General features: G+C 39.9%; 2 protein-coding genes and 1 long non-coding RNA gene across 3 annotated transcripts in view; all 3 read left to right on the top strand.

Annotated features, from left to right (window-relative positions):
* The first annotated feature begins 127 nt into the window (after window positions 1-127).
* On the top strand, window positions 128-2,328 carry LOC136338943 (GTPase Era, mitochondrial). Its single transcript, XM_066281785.1, has 6 exons — window positions 128-700; window positions 757-881; window positions 1,098-1,272; window positions 1,345-1,522; window positions 1,611-1,814; window positions 1,932-2,328. The coding sequence occupies exons 1-6, from the start codon at window positions 485-487 to the stop codon at window positions 2,117-2,119; spliced, it is 1,086 nt and encodes a 361-aa protein (XP_066137882.1). The 5' UTR covers window positions 128-484; the 3' UTR covers window positions 2,120-2,328.
* A 726-nt stretch (window positions 2,329-3,054) lies between these two features.
* On the top strand, window positions 3,055-4,204 carry Ssb-c31a (single stranded-binding protein c31A). Its single transcript, XM_066281795.1, has 2 exons — window positions 3,055-3,321; window positions 3,607-4,204. Exons 1-2 carry the CDS (start codon window positions 3,259-3,261, stop codon window positions 3,871-3,873), a joined length of 330 nt encoding a protein of 109 aa, XP_066137892.1. The 5' UTR covers window positions 3,055-3,258; the 3' UTR covers window positions 3,874-4,204.
* Window positions 4,205-5,431: 1,227 nt separating this feature from the next.
* Window positions 5,432-17,547, top strand: part of LOC136338955 (uncharacterized) — a 160,426-nt gene continuing 148,310 nt past the window's right edge. The window contains exon 1 of the long non-coding RNA XR_010732046.1: window positions 5,432-5,669. This is a non-coding gene — a long non-coding RNA (uncharacterized lncRNA). The remainder of the gene's footprint in view (window positions 5,670-17,547) is intronic.

Below are 17,547 nucleotides of genomic sequence, written 5' to 3'. Positions count from 1 at the left end.
CACGCTGTCGATCGTCTCCCAGCATCGTCGCTGTTGCCGGCTCCGCGATTGTGGCTCGCCCTGCACGAATAGGAGTCACTTGATCTATCGCTTTGTAAGGACCAGCAAATGTAACTTTCAGAGACGACTCGTCGAAAAAAAACTTTGTAATCTCATACACCACTCTCATATCAGAAAACTCCTAGAAATAAATTAAGAAACAATAAACGATGCCAGTTAAGCTCTTCATTTGGGCCGTGCAAGTTTCCCCGCGTTTAAGAATAGATCACTATTTTGATGAAACGCTGCCCAAAAGTATTTCTTATTTTTATTTTCTTCCACGAAATCAAACTAAAAACATCTGAGAAATTATTGACGTTATGGTGAAGGAGCGTTTTTTCGTCCCATGTGACTTGTTTCCGTATTAATCACAAATATAACCTAAAAAATATTTTGGTTATGGTATATTTTTTAGTTTTTTCCCGGAGTTGCTAAATTATTAAAAATGTTAATTAATCGTTCCGCAACGCTTTTAATTAAGAATCAGTGTATCTTAAGCCTAGTTAAATATTGCGCATCATTAAGCACCAACCAAAATAATTCGATTAAAAATATAACTAATACTTTCCCAGATTTCGAAACAAAATTGCTCAAAGTAGGAATCATAGGAGTTCCTAATTCTGGAAAAAGTACTTTCATCAATTATCTAATGAACAGAAAAGTATCGATAATACAGTTAGTTCTTTTCAATTTGGATTATTACCAAACATTTTCCAGGCATGTCCAACTTCTTCAAAAGTTCACACTACCAGATTTAAAACCCGCTCCATATTTACTGAGGGGAATGTGCAAATAGTATTTCTTGATTCTCCAGGTCTTGTCAATGAGAACGAAACAAAAAAGTATGTTTAATTTAAAATTATTAATTAACTAAAAAGCTGTCTGAGAATTCTCTAAACATATTTTTAACAAACCAACAAAAAACTGACCAGTTGCACAATTGTTGACTCTGGTGAATGGCCAATTGTTGAGCAAGAAGAAATACAATAACAAAGGCAATACAGTCTTTATGTCTATTTTTGTGCACTACTTGCCCAACTTTATCCTTTTGTTTGTAGATTCAAATTAGAAAATTCTTTTCTTAAAGACTCAAAAAATGTTCTGCAAGAGGCTGATGTGGTAGGAGTGGTACATGATGTTTCAAATACTTTTACAAGGGAGACATTAGATATTAAAATCATACGTCTACTGGAGATTAATAAGAATAAAACAAGTTTTCTTATATTAAATAAGGTATGTTCATTTAGTGTAAAAAAATATGAGAAATATTTAGAATACAGAAAAAAAATAATAATAAATTTCCAGATAGATCAATTAAAGTCAAAAAGAAAACTGTTGGACATAACAAGACTACTTACTGATAGTTGTATAGATGGAAAGCCAGTACCAAGTCCTCAGTTAAAGCGGACCCGGCATTATGTGGACAAAGATGTTAGAGCTTGGCCATACTTTAGTGACATCTTTATGGTATCATCTCTAATAGGTACATTTCTAATTTTATTTTTACTTTGTGAAAGGTTCTCATTCTGTTAGTTTGCAAAAATCTTCCATGTATTGGGTGGAATTTTTAGGAGATGGCTTAGAAGATGTAAAACAGTATTTAATAGATTCTGCCAGGCCAGGAAAATGGATGTTTCCCCAGGTAGTATGGACAGACCAGACTGCAGAAAATATTATTCAAAGTTCTGTTAAAGCCAAGCTATTAGATTTTCTTCCACAAGAAATTCCCTACCGCTTGAAACCTGAATTAGAATATTTTGATCTAAATGATGAGGGTAAGCATGGGTAATATCAATTTAGAATAGTTTATTTTATGTTCTATGAGGGTGCCTTTTCTTTAAATTCTTATGTACTCATCATGATAATGTAATTTATATTTTATCATATTCCAGGTACCATCACTGCAGTTGTCTTAATAAAAACTCCCTCAGTACGAATTTCAAAATTAGTAGCTGGCACAGAAGATGGAAGGCTTAAACAAATCATCCAAAGTGTTCGTGAAGACCTCCAGAATGCATTTAAAAATGTTGTGAAAATTTCACTCATTATGGATCCTCCTGCAGATTCTAATCCAAGTTGATAGTAATTATATTATTAAACTATTAATTAAAAACAATAGTTTACATTCAGTTAAGTGGTTGTTCCCTTACAAAGTAGTTGAGTAGGAATGATTGACTTTAAAAAAGCCATGTGAGACATATAACTTTATTGTGAGGATAGATGTTCATTGACAAAGCACAACTAAGGGTTTTCAATTATGTAAAATTCAATAAACATTCTTAATGAAAATTTGCTGTCTTTCTGTAAATATGTCATGAAAATTTCAGTGATATGGCCACTTTCAACATCTTTAATAGTTTTAATAATTTTTTGCTCTTATAGTTGCTTTTTGGGTAAGTGTAATAGTGTTTTGTGGGCATCAAAATGAAATTGCAACATCTTTGGGAAATGTGCCCAATATGATCAACAACCTCTGTTCTGCCAAGGCAAAACTGGCGTTCGTAAATCTGGAATTTTCGGGACGCAATGCCTTTAGGTATGTTACAATTATACAACACTGCCGTCTCCTCAAAATAAAAAATGTTCCTGCAATATTTTTTCTTAAATTTTACTGTTTTACTTTTCGCAATCATGCATTAGTAGTTGGTCAATGGGTTGGTGAGCGCTGAACAAACCTAACTCTTAACCCTACTTTTTATTTTTTGACATTGTCAAAGTTGTGGCTGTTTCTCATGACACTCTGTTTACTCTGATACGGTACTGTCTACTACCAGTGTGCTTCCACCAAATATCTGAACCGACTACTTTCCTCTTTTCTTTCATTATTGAAAATGACGACATTGAACTTAATATGATCTGGATGAATTTGTTATACACCTTACATTAACTGTAAACACCCGTCAGGAGTCGCGTTGCCAAACTAAACGAGATTCCGAATGCCCCGAAAGCGAACGTCTTGTTTTCTATTTATTTATTTATTTATTCACAACACGGCGGCCATTTTGAATTATGAATATTATTTTTTAAACAGACATTTTTGGCGTTTATCTTGAATGTCAATAGAACATTCCGGCATTCTCTTCCTCGGCTTTTTCCTTACTCTCATTTCGGAGTTTAGGGGTTTATATTACCGATTTCTGATTCAGCATCAGTGCTCTTCTTTTTGGGTTTTCGATTAGACTTCTCTGCTTTGTAACAGAAGAAGAAATATCAAGCATTATGCCGAAGAACAAAAAATCAAAGAAGGATGATACCTCTGATTCGGATTCTGGCCCAGATGATGTAAGTGATTGCACTGCATTGTATCGATATATGCACGCACTATTATCAACCCCTCCAATTCTGCATGGTATCAATGTTCAGTATTATATCTTCTTAGCTGCTGTAATCCCTAATGCTTTGTTGCCCAATGTTCTAACGGAATTCTAGTCCTTAGGTTAAGTTTCCCTTTGCGTGACACAGTGCAAATTTTGGACCTGTGATAATTATTATTGAATGGAATTAATTTTATGAGCGCTTCCCCAGTGTCGAAATAACAACAGTAATGATTTCAAACATTTTTTTTAGAGGGAACCAGTAAAAAAGAAGCCAAAGACTGATAATTCTTCCCGCACCGACGATGAGGAACCAACATGGGATCTGGGCAAGAACCGGTACGTGAAAGTAACTCAATTCAAAGGAAAAACCTATGTGAACATCCGGGAATTCTATTTGGATGCTGGAGGAGATTTGAAGCCAGGGAAAAAGGGACTCATGCTTACCCCAGAACAGTGGCAGAAATTTAAAGCTTCAGTTGAGGAAATCGATGAAGAAGTGAAAAAGATTTCTGGTTAAATTGAAGTTTTTTAATGTTTATCATATTTCTTTTTGTTATTAAGCCTCAAATTTGGGATCAGTTTAGTTTTATTGAATCCAACGATTTACAGTATATGTACTAGACAAGTACAGATGGATTTTACATTGAGTACAAAGAGGCTTAAGCTATTCATTGGTTTTCTAGGCTAAGGTTTATTTATAATGTCATTTCACATGGTTGTTAGTATTAAAATTGAAGGATTTAACCCATATTTGTATAAGGATTACAATTTTAATTTGTTGGTTATTAAAGTCTCAAATGTTTTGTGCTCCTTCTATTAAATAAACGATTACGATAATAAAACAACAATACCTATATTCTCAAAAGCCCATATATCTGAAATAATATTCATTTCTCTTCAGCCCTAACGTTCTATTAATTAATATTAACAAATTTGAAACTTTATTGACATCAAGGGCGGTGTGTACAAGGTGCATCTTCCAGAAGGATTAAGGAAAATTAGGACACTGCACGCTGATGCAGAAGCTTGATTTCGCCATTTGTCAAGAAGAACTACCAGAACCATGTGCCAAAAGAAAACGTTCACACATTATGTTTGTCTGAGCACACTATGGTTAGTCAATTGCATTCCTATTTATCCAAGCTTGAACATATACAGGGCGTTTAATTGCAAGATTGCTTTACTCATTGCAAAAGCGCAGGGCACTTTGAGACGCCTTGGTCTAGATTTAAATTATTTGCACTTCACAATCATCCAAAAAATAAATAATATTTTAGTAAGTACTTTTTTATGTGTCAGTGAGGAGACATTGCAAGGTTTTATTACAGAGAACACTGCCTTTGCAGATGTCCTCTTCAAGACAGAAAACACTCGGTTTAATTACAAATTTCCATTAGAAGATGCGCCTTCTCGTTGGTGAGATTAAGAATTTGATAAATCTCAAAAAAGGCATCTACAGTTTAGCTGAAATGCTAAGCTTTTCTCGGCGCGATTAAAGTAGTCGCTTCTAATGAATTTTCTCCTTTTTTCTATGGCGTGTAAATGACACTATCGTTTTCACGTCTTAGGTTTTGTGGAAATACAAATTACACTGCAATGGTTATTTTCTTCGTCCCATTTACTAAATAATAAATATATAGTAGAGGGGACTTTTTTAGTTTGTTTTATGGGGTAACAGCGATAGATAGAGAAAAATGCCACGACCTCGAACTCGGTCAGTTGCTTCGAGAGAATGGGGCTATCTTCACTGGCTTTCTATATATAGGGTGTTCAAAATTTCTAATTGCTGAGATACCGACAACTACGGACTGTGATGATTATTAACATTACATAAAAACTTATTGAGCGAACGATCATCGGGTATCAGAGGCAGATTTTCAAGCACTAATGTTATGGGTGAGTTTTACCCTTTGAAGATGGAGGTGCCACAACAAATGTTGCTGCCTAAGATCTGCATCCAGAGTTAGCACGTTGCCAAAAGGGCCAGGTTGATCCGGAATCAAATCGATCTAAATGCGCACGCGAACCATTCCTGGATCCGAGGAACGTCAACGACAACATGGAGCCCACAGTTTGCTCCGGTCGTTATTCCGGACGAGCGATACGATTTCGGTGTGATTTCCGAGCGACCTACTTATTCGCTGTGACAGCTGAATTCAAGGTTACGTCATCGAATCGCATATCGAATTAGACTTTTTGCTGGATTCCGGTTTACGCATAGTGACGCTATTTATAAAATTGTGCCTAAGGTCAGAATTGGACGATTTGTGCGATTGGTCGAGGCCTTCGCCTGGACTGCGGATATTGGAAAAGGTAAGGTTAGGGATGACCTTGACTGATTTCCGGAGACTAGCAGATGCAAAAAGCGAATGATCGCTGTATATGGCTTTAATACACTTTTTTTAGTACACGAATTTACGGTCCGTGATATTTGCGTTTGATTTTACAAGTCATCTATCACAATAAATTGCTCAAAATACTGTTTAAATCTGTTTCAAAATATGTAATAAATACATTTAAAAAAGTACTAACTTAACCAATCGGAGCCCTGATAAGACGAGTCTTTGTACCCTAACAAGCTCTGACACATTAATATTCCTGCAGTTTTAAGAAGCAAACTTGAATTGCCCGGCTTTCAAGCCATGGGCGTCGGTATAGTCGGTAATATTAGACGCTGTAGTCAACAGACCGAATCATCGGTTATTTGTTCATTGTGTTGTCTTAGTAATTAACTACTTACGTAGAGCCGAAATATGTATTTTTTAATGATTTACTCTTGTAGTAATATAGCGCATCACTTTGATGGATATCTCGAACTTACAGAAATTTAGCCCAGTAATGGATGTTGCGATTGTCCAGACCGATATGATTAAAGGCTAGGTGATTTGGTGGAAAATTCAAAAAATCGCAAAGTTCCGACTTCTACCACTTCCAACTTTTATAAGTGCAATACCCGCGAGGTGGCGAAGCGGAGGGTCCTTTCTCCGAGACGCAGGGAGGCTCGCGAAGTATATTGTTGAAAAGGAGATTGTCTGGCTTACCTTGTCTGTGTTCAAGAGATTTCGAGTAACTCTTATAACGGGAGAGTGATTTAACTTGAATTTTTTTCACTTTCGAAAACCGTTTGATACCATTTCACAAAGTGTCACCCTGTATTTCTAAACTGCGACGAGCTGCAAACTGACAAAACATCAAAATGCGCGTGATTACCCGCTAGGTTCGTTCGCGCATCTATCTCAATTTCGGCGGAAATTCATTTTTGAAGTTTGTGAACACCTGTGTCTCATTCCAGCCAAGTCAACGTGGCAACTGCGCCACCCATCTAGACCGTTTTTATTACATTTGGTTTGTTTAAATTTTGTTTGGATGGTGTTAATACCTGTTTTTTATTAGACTCAAGTCAACGTGGCAATTGCGCCAAACGTCTAGGCCTCTTTATCACATTTTGTTTGTTTAGGTAAATATTAAGACCTATGTTTCAATAGATCGAAGTCAACGTGGCAACCGCGCCACCCCCGCGAGCGCTAATTTTTTAATGCTTTTGTTTATTTATGACGTCGGACACCTTTTTTTAGGGACGTAGGTGGCACCACTTGTATCGCGTAATGTCTTCTTGTCGGCGTCGTTATATTTTTTTGTTCGCGTTTGTCGGTATTGCTTAGTAGATAAATTAGCAGTTTAACCACCAAACCGTAGCTATGGTTTGGAAAGTAGTTTGTGTACAAAACAGTGCTGTGAGTCTGCGAACGGAGAGACAGTACTTCCAGACCTTCTTGGCGTCACTTTGCAGAGGCACCTTACTCTGGCCTTAGGCGAGAAGAATGATACAAACTTCTGGCTCTTACTGCGCATCAGACGGCAGCAAAGTTATTGAAGGTACCACTTTTTCTATCATGCAACGCAAGCACCACCTTTATGAGGCGCAAGGCAGCACATGCCCATATTTGCAGACCGAACCATTATCACGCCGTACATATCGTGAATGCCCCAAAATATTGATATTCGTCAAAGGTATTAAATTCCAATTTAGCAGAGCTGTTAAATTTGCTATTTGAGTCAATGTGAGTAATGCTCAAGAACCAAAAAGGCCATTCGCGTACAACATGAATGCGTCCTGCCATTCGGTCTTTTTTTAAATTTTCCAATTATGCAGTGTGCGTACATTAAAAAGAGATGAGTACTTTTAAATTTCCATTTACAGCGCCATTTGTCCCCCCATGCCATCGGATTAAATTTCAATTTATTAGTTGTCTATACGTTTAATGAGTTCGGTTTGAGATAATGGCTCGGATAGAGACCCGGAATGAAAGGCAACGATATCCGGCTTATTTAGGCAAACGTAAAAGTTGAGTGCATGTAGCTCTGTCCCCCACAAAGCGGTAAAGCAATCAAGAGTCGTTAAAATTAAGAGGAAAAACGAAGTTATAGCGGCTTTTATTGTATACTCGATATAACTTCGAGCGTTACTTCACCCTTAAAACAATCCCCTTGTTTTCTGGGGTATATTTCACAACAAAGCTCCTCGCAATTGGTTCCGAGAGCAAAGTTTTATTAAATTTTGAAATGATCTAACAACTTGTAAATTGTTTATTCGACAGACCGTATAAACAAGGCCGCTTTGGAGTTGATTTGAAAGGAAACTTCCTTGAATAGCTAATTAAGAGTTTGTTCAGCAGGCGCTAAGATAATAGTATCATATTAGTTTGTCGGAATAACATTGGGAAAATTCTTCGCAGTTAATAAACAAATAAATTAGTTGACAAAATTAAGGAAGACAAACCGACGAAGATACTTTCGCTTGACTGCATCTCTGCCTTCTATATCTCGTCTATATCCATCCTCCCCTGGTGCCTTACTTTTCCAATTCTGGGCAGGTTCCCAAGTGCAAGAGGGAATTCCCCGACACTTGGCCATCTAGTGGCGGCCGTAGTAGTAACCTCGCTCGACAGTGCTTCGTTCCGAAGTGATTGTGTCTGTATGGCTATTCTTGCCAACTCTAATATTACAATACTAAAAAGTCGCGAATCTAGAACCTTTGATAAGTTCTTGATTTAAACAGAGAAATTAGTTGACTATAATTTCCATATTGCGTTTGTGTGACGTATTTGTTGAACTGTGCCGTAAAATTAGATTCCACGCTTGAAAACTTTTAACGTGATTAGGGCAGGAAACCACAAATCTCCAAAGATTTATACGATCGTTTTATTGATGGATGTTATCAAAGTCGGCACCGTAGGTAATATATTTCTTCTGTTGACTGATTTTCGAAAACAAGGGCTCTGAAGCTGCGGCAGGTCAGCTCTTTATTTGTTCTATTCTCCAATGGCCGGGTGGTTGATAGAAGTAATATATTGAGATATTATCTCCTGAACGAAACTGATTTTGATAAGAAAACATTCCTGAAATCGCACAACAAATATTTGTTGTATTTCATCTTCGTCTAATCTCGAGAGGAATGCAAAAATCGGCCGAGGTACGAGAAGTTGGGTTCCAGTGCACTTTTTTGAGCCACCACGCATTCTGTACACTCTTCAGCCTGCACCTCGGTCTAAACCTCATGACTTCCGTCCATAAACCGTTCTTTTGTCTCTGAGCGGTTTTGAGGTAATTACTGGTCTAATCACTTTGCGATGGCCGGTATTGTATGTCTCGAACGACGATGTAATCCATACCTGAGGCTGGCGAGCATCAGGGGTCGAAAATATGATATCCCTTCAACGAGAGGCATCTACTATTTTCCTTTCAGTTCTAGATGAATTTCAAATGCGTAAACGTAAAATATAATCTATGGAGAAACGGTCCTAAGGGAACATTTGCCAACATACACACGTGTGAAACCTGACACTTTTTTGCCACGAGGAAAATCTTCCAAATACACCCGGCGTGGTGAATTGGCTGGTTAGTGCGGAATACGCTGATGGGGCTTAGTCGCTAAAAAAGTTTAAGTTGTTTTCTTGTTCGTCCCCGCGGGCACCTGAACTGGTCCTGGGGGACGAAAAGTCCGAATCGGGGAGATCTCATTCGGTGTTCTTTCATTCGTTTTTCTTTCAACTTTCATCTGTGGGAAGTCTCGTTTTTCTGTTTCTTTTTGGTCGACTCTTTTCTTTGGTTGTCACAGATCACGTTGCGTCATCGATCTCAAGTTGTTTTGTCCACCATCATCCCCGCTGCCGGTGTTTTTGGTGTCGGTGTTCCCACATTCGGGTCAAGCCTTTCCTATCGGGTCCGAATTGGAAAAACCAGTGCTCTGCGGGATCTATGGCGCCGCGGCGCCCGCATTCGGGTTCGGTTTTCCGTATGCGGTGCGTGAATTGCCTGAAGCTTCCGGGTGTGGCAATTCAGGCTTTCGCACCAAGTCCAGGTCAAGAATCAGACTCTTGGTGCACTGGCCCTTGGTCTCCGGACTTGCGCTCGCCGATCTTGGATGGGTCACCTCTCTTGTGTCGGCCTGTCGCGGAAGGTCGCCGAGCCTTCGCCAATCTCCGAAGAAAAGATCGATGGGTGGAGTTCCCGCGAGTACTTCAAGCGTTCCAGAGGCAAAGACGGTATGTACACATGGACAGTAGCAGTGCTTTCCATTGAACGCTCTACGTTACCCTTATTTTTCCTCATTATCGAACACCAAATCGGTGTCGCGTAGAGGACTGTGCGACCCTCTACAGCATTTTCTGGCTGGATGGACCGCCGATTGAAGACATTATTCGTCGTAATTGGCCTAATCTGTCCAGGCTTCGTTCACAGATGCGCTTGATGTGTTTTGCGAAGTACGCTAACTCGAACATTCAAATATCTTGCTGAATTTTTTTGGGCCTTACTACCACGTTCCCGGCTAGGAAAGTTACGTCTATCCCCTGTTTTTAGCCAATAAGGACGATGGTCTCGGTTTGGCCGCTTAGTCGTTTTCGCTTCTACAAATTGCTTCGTTTGCTTTTCCCCCTGGTTCTGGCCCATCGTCTTCGCGTACATCCAGAGCGACATATCCGACGTGCGTCCCTGCGAAGCTTGGACCTACCTGGGGCAATGACTTTTGCGACGTCAGTAAATTCGACAGCGTTATCCCTTCTACGGGGGTCGCGGGAAAAGTTTTTTTATTTCCCGCGAACTCATCGTTAAGGAAAAAAAATCTGGAGCCTGCCGAGGCAGAGCCCATAAAACGAATTATAAATTACAACCCTCTAAAATAAGGGAAAGCCACGTTGATATCGAAGCAATTTATCATTGCCACCGTTTAAAAGTTCTCGATAATTTGTCTTTAAATGTCCTCGAAGATATGCGGCCGAAATGCTAAAACAAGAATTTATCATTTTATTGTTCTGAGGATACGAGGTCATCACTAAATTATGGCTGAAGTATCCTGGGGAGTTCTTGAAAAATTACTCGGAGACGACTTAGATTTAAAAGCGATTTGGATTCCGATCTATTCGGGTTGTTATTTTTGATTTACAGTTCGCTATATAAAATCAATGTTATGAATTTGATGCGATCTTTACAATCCGATAAGATTTATTATTCTTTTTTGAAATTTCGAACATTCGAAACAGATTCGTTCGGGCGACGGGTTCACTAAAGAGCGTCGTTGGGCGTTGCTCGAAGGACGCATCCTTCACCTTCGTCTAGCGCATCAAGTAATAAATGATCGCCCGGTGGAAAGGTGCGTGGATATGGAAAATAAATGTTCGTCCAAGAGCCCCTGAAGTTGCGTCGAAGTTTTAAACTTACGTAACGAGTAGAACGGGAACGTTTCGCGGTTCCTGCCGAAAGAGGGCGTGGTTGGTCATTTCGGATTTTTTCCTCCCTAATCGCATTTAGGGCCGAGGCCTCGCGCACCCGCACCGGTTCGTCTTAGGCACGTCCGGCTAATCCGTGACGAAAATAACCATATCGAAAACTAGCCATGTAAATGCTTTTTAGCTTTTTATTTTCGCAACAGAGCTCGCGATAACAACGCCCTGTCACTCATCCGCTTCTCGAGCATGAAATGGATGACGTTCATTAATTTTGAAGATTGCCTGGTTAAAAAGCGGAATTTCGATCTATCTCAACGGGGCGGGTATTTTTCATGTAATTTTTTTTACTTGGCCACAGTTGGTTTCACAAATTTATTTTGGAGGCCTATCCTGGGCGAGACCGAAGGGCGGATTTGTTCGCCAAAATTGCAGATAAATTATGGCCCCGAATACGTTCGGCGGTTGAATTAGTTCGGGTCAGTCCAGGTTAGTTCGGCAAATTTATTCAAGGACGTCAGTTTTCATTGCAACGTGCAACAAATCCGCACGAATACATTGAAAATTGCGCGAATTTGAACACTTAAAAAAGTTAGTAAGCTCTCCCCTCTGACATGTGGAAAATTGCGATCTTGACCTCGTGACGTAAACGTCCACGTTCCGCGGGTTGCCGAATATCTGACGTGCCGGCTAACCTAGTTCACTGACTAACCGTTTTAAGTTGGCGGTACAGCGAAATGCAACTGCCGCAATAAAGCCGGATTTAGCAACTCGACGTCGAATTCAGAATGGGTATTGATTTTGGCACTGAAAGATACCAATAACCAATAAATTTAATCGTCGCATTTATACATGCGGTCGGATGAGAAATTGCCGCCGAACCGCCGCTGGGCTGCCGCCGAAGGCGAACCAGTTCAGGCCTTTTGACGTTGACGGCTGTAGCAAAACCGTAGCATGGCGTCGGCGTCCGACGACATCAATCGTTTACGGCACGTGGACGTGTCCCGATTTCGGAAAAAGTGCCAACAGGTGAGAAAGGGACGGCGTTGTTGCGGACCAAAAGCACCTTTTAAAATTGGACATCTACAGTGCCCCTTCACGAAGCTTTCGGATTTTTCGAAAATAACTCGAAAAGCGAAAAACACGAAATCGGCTTAAAACGCGGGACCGAACTGAGAATTAAATTCCTTTCAGCTCTCCTCGTTTATTAAGCATTTTTCCAGCTGCCATCTTGGCCGGTTAGTCAAAATAGTCGTAGTAATTTCCGGGAGGAGTGAATGCACTACAGACGCGAATCACCTTTAATGTTGAGAAGGGTAAGGCCCTTCGAATCTGATAGGGCCACCACCGAAAACAGGTGCATTTGGGGCGCTGCAGCGCCGTAAGCTGAATTTTGACGTTTGATTTGTTCGCCATGAAAGCCCCGAGCCGCTGCGCTTTACTTCTAGCACACCTTGACAGCCCAATTTGACGTCACCAGTGCAAAAGCGGCCTGAGCCACTTTTTAATGTTTTTTACATAAATGCGTGAGTGCGTCACGGAAAAATGTGCATTTTAAGACGTATAGCATTTTCCGTTAAATCATTTACCATTTCCAGAGGGAAAAAGCGCTTATGCCTTTTTACATTTGCCATACGTTCAAAATTTCCAAAGCTAAAGCGGCCCACGTTGGTCAGGCCATTTTTGCGTTCGGACATTTGTTTATTTGAAAAAAAGAGCCGCTTTTTAGAATTTATTAATCAACTGACCGTGTACGTTAAAAATTACATTAAAACGAAAATGATTGCCGCCCGCGAGTCACAAAAAATGGCCTCGCGTCTTTTACATGTAATAAAAAACTATGTAAAATGCAAAAAGTTGATCATGTTCTCGGATCAGTGTGGCGGCCACACGGCAACGTCGAGCTTTCGCTTTCGTGTCGGTACGTCGCATTCAGCCCTGATCACACGGCAGGTGTTATAGGCCGTAGATCTCTTCTGAGTGGGCACTGGCGTTTACCGCGTGATCGGGGCTTTGGTTATTGGCAAAAATGAAAAAAAATATTTCCAAAACGTATCCGCACCACAAGATTGGATATCAGTAATTCCGACTGCTCGAAAAACGAAACCGTTTTGTTGTTATAAACGTGACTAAAGAATTATACATTTTCACTAAAAATTCGAAATCGAATATTTGCAATGGAAAAATATCGACTGAAAAGTCAGATGTGAAATGGCGGAAAATTCAGCGGCTGTTTAAAAAAAATATTTTTAATGACTCGCTGTAAGCATTCTAGTGATGCTGAGAGTGACCTCTGTCACGTGGACTTAAAGACGTTCACTAAGTGTGATTACTAGCAACTTACCAATTTTATACCCTCATGGTGGTGCAATAAGTGAGCGGAAGCGACGGGTCTTCAGCTGCTTGAGTATGTACAGTTAACCCGTCATGGTTTCTACAGAGAAATGAGAATGATCCAACGTTGTTCAGGATGCAATTCCGGTAACGGAATTTGATGGAAACGATTAATATATTTTGTCCAAAACGTGTCTGTTGCTATGCCAGATAGTGCTAACTTGTAAAAAGTCTTTAACGAACTTTTGCAGCCAACGATTTGACCCCGAGTCATTCCTTGGTGCGTTCAATGTGTCCCAACCCGCCAAAACTAGCTCTAATTTACGTTTTTTGCTCTAACAACAATTTAAAAGTACAAAATAATCATTATTCGTGTGGAATCCGAGGGTCGGCCAACACTCGAAGTAGTTTCAACATGATTAATTGTCATGAACCAAACTTAGTTATTTTGAATCGTATTTTCCCGACAATCGGGTTTCCAGCTTAGGCCCCTGTTGCGCCGACGGCCTCATTTGTGCATTTGAAGTTGGATTTGGCGTTGTCAGGACCTTATTAACCCCTTAATTCGTGTTTGGAATTTTTTCCTGAAATCCAAATATGATTATGTCCCGTGAACGACCGATTTCAACGGACGACGACGTCACATTACTGTTTTACCACCGGCGACAAAGTCAAACAAATTAGAATTGGATAATATATTCGATGGCAAACCAGGGCCAGCTGTTAAACGCTTTTACACATGGATTATCCAATAATGAATTACCTAAATGATGAAAGTATTTCTGTGTTTGCAGACTACGGACAATCGACTCTATTAAACTACATGTAACGCCCGGTATATTGATTCATCTTTGGCTACGTCCTGAAATTCACATTTTTCACTTTACATATCGTTACGGTTGGCGTATGGCCACCGCAGGTAAAAGACACAAGCAGGAAGAGGGTTTATCGTGGGCGCTCCACTGAGTGATTTATTACTTCATTTTATACATGCCGAATATTCTGCTGTTTTCATGTTCATGTTGGTGCTAACATGTTTGTAAGACGGTCGTGAGATCGTCTAGTCGTAGTCTTCAGCGGTATAAGAGAGCAGTCGAGAATGCGTAAATGAAGCGATATTAAAGTGTTTAGTAACGAAGGGATTTATTAGCGAACTGTTAGTTGTGGTCGAGTCGGCGAATAAGGTTTACGTTTTAATCGAATCGTTCAACCTCCGGAACACTTTGTTTTCATTTTCTTTCGTTTGCGAGATTCCGACGTCCGAAACACGATTTTCTGACACCACGAAGGAATAAGGTTAATGTCGGAGATTTGCGCTTCGATTCTTCACGCCAGACGAGGTCAAAACGTCCAACGTCATCTCTGCCGCAGCGTGCATGATGCGAACGCACAGCGATCAGCGAAAGTATTCGTACACCTCCAACGTTGTTAAACGAAATTAAATAACGGTATGAACGATATGTTGTAATATTATTTAATTAATTTTGACATAAACGGTAATACGTATAAACTAATCTATAATAATTTTCTTTATTAAATCACATTGTTCACAAGTGCTACTGTAAAACGTTTGCCAATATATCATAAAATTAGACCGCAAACGTATTCACATATAACGTAATTAATCAGAAATAATATGATATATGATGCTAATATTTTGTGGCACGGCCCTTGACTTCAATGATGGCTGTTGAATTCCTAGGAATCGATTCGATCAAGTTCCGTGTCTTACAGGAGGATCACTCTTCAACCGTTCTTCTTGCAAAGTTTTTTTACAGTAATTTTTGTTACTTATTTTGACGTTTTTTGGTTCAACCCTTTGGTCCATACCATAAATTTTCTGTGTGCTGGATACCCGGCGATTGGGGTCGAGTCTTAACAACTTTTGGTATGATGTATACTAACCATTCCAGAACAATCTTCACCGAGTGTTTCGGGATCATCTTCTTGGTAAAATTAATAAATTCGAGGCATGTTTACTCTTTCAGCGCTCCGTTTCAGCCTGTCTTTTTTCGAACGTTCCAATAAACCATTTTATCCATGATACCTGGAACGATCACTAAGCTTCCCACCTGATTGGCTGACGTGCAGCCCCACACCATGCACGACCCACATCCAAGCTTTACTGTTGTTGGCATATTATGGGGAGTTAAAGCTTCTCCTCGTTTTCGGCATACCAGCTGTCGACCATCTAGACCAAACATGCTAATTTTGCTTTCGTTACAAAATAAGACATTATCCCCAACATTTGGTGGGTTATTTGTTTATTGCTTTGCGAACTGTAAACTTAGTTTTTTTTCATTAATAAACGGTTTCTTTCTAGCCACTCTTGAGCAGTATCCGCCTTTCTTTTTATTATCCTTCGTGCAGCATCGGGGCTCATTTTTCTGGAAAACGTTTCTTCAACCCTTTCAGCTAAATGTGCAGCACTTATTCTTGGATTGTGTTGGACTTCTCGTGCAATTTTCCTCTCTTCTCTAACCGTCATTTTTCTTGATCTTGACTTGACCGACTTCTTTTAATCGCCCTGTTCGTTTGCGATTATCACCGGAGTTTTCATTTTTAAACCTTTTTCGACGGCGGTTTGAACAGTTGCAAAACTCCCATTAACCATTCGCCCCATTTCTGGATGCGATTTACTTCGTTTATGCAACCCGATCATTATTTCTCTTTCAGCATTTGCCCTTTCTCCCCGTTTTCGACCCATCACGTCTTGAAACAATTAGTTTTTGGTTTAATTCCTGATCTAACACTCACATCCACTTGCTATTACCAGCTCGTATAATTTCGCAATAAACATCCGTAGATACGATCGCCTCCCTTGCAGGTTCAGACTTGTTTCCGTGTGCCGACGCGAATGTACGAGTACTTTCGCGGGCTGATTTTGTGTCACGTTTGTAAACACGTTGCAGTAGTACTTGCTGTAAGCAATATGATTTAGTGAAAAGTACAGTGTGTCCGCGGATGGAGTGCCCGAGAAGAAAAAAATTGCGTTACCTACATTAGTAGCAATGGGGTCGGCTTTGGGCAACTCGAAGTTGCCTTTGGGGAAGCGTGCAGAAGTAGTCGATTTAAGCAAAAGCGAATTACGAAAAATTTGCTAAGGATGACAAGATCAAACCTTTTAAACCAAAACCGTACACTTGGACCTGAAGATGAAGGGAGGCGTTTAGAGTCTTGTTCATGGATAGGTGGAAGCTCTCTTGAAAACCAGTAATTTCGCAGATTTCCGTTACTCACTGATGAATCGAAATTTTGGACAAACGGGCATGTATCTCCCTAAAATGGCCGTTGTTGGGCTTTCGAGAATCCCAACTATGTAATAAACAAACGAAGTCAATATTGCCAAAAAGCTAATGTATAGTATGGAATTTCTTTGGATCGGAGCATGGGTCCACATTTTACAGAGGGAAACTGCAACCAGCATGCGCATTTGAACACTTATTTTGTCATTTTTTAACACTTTAGAACCGGAAGTACATAATAACATGTTTTGGCGCAAGACGGATGTCCCCCTCATTGCACAGCCTTGGTCAGACAACGGTTACGTAATCAGTTTGACGTAAGGTGGATAGGGAGGTTGGGCCCGATCCATTATCCAACTAGGTCGGCTGACCTTTCTTTGTCAGACTTTTTTCTACGGGGTGCCTTAAAACAAAAGGTTTGTACGAATGGTCTGCCACGTGATAGGGAAGTACTAAAAGGGCGCATGCAGGAAGCAATAGATGAACTAAATGAGTCATTGGTAAAGTGTACGGGAAATTGGTTAAGTTAGCAGAAAAGTGGGTTGAGGTGATAGGCGGTAATGTTGAATAATTTTCAACTATGCAGTTTAATTTGATACTTTCGAATTTTCACTCTTCCAAATTGGTGTTTAGATTTTTTGTTAGTTCGGCATTGTTCCACTCGGTTTTTGTTAAAAATAACAAATAACGGTGCTCCTGTTTCGAGGCATTTTCGTGTTTTTTTCTTTTTTTTTTTTTTTATTAACACCCCATACATCAAATCCGAAACGCTTATGTTGCAAACTCACTTTCTCAACAAGCAGAACTTATTAAGAATAATGGCTTTTTGTCGTAAAATGAATAATAAAGATTTGTTTCCTCTTGTGCGCTCCATCCGCGGACACACTG

This window comes from Euwallacea fornicatus, chromosome 4 (assembly GCF_040115645.1).
Source record: "Euwallacea fornicatus isolate EFF26 chromosome 4, ASM4011564v1, whole genome shotgun sequence".
Classification (NCBI taxonomy): Eukaryota; Metazoa; Arthropoda; class Insecta; order Coleoptera; family Curculionidae; genus Euwallacea; species Euwallacea fornicatus.
Note: the sequence above shows the minus strand (reverse complement) of the source record. Positions and strands in the feature narration are given on the sequence as shown.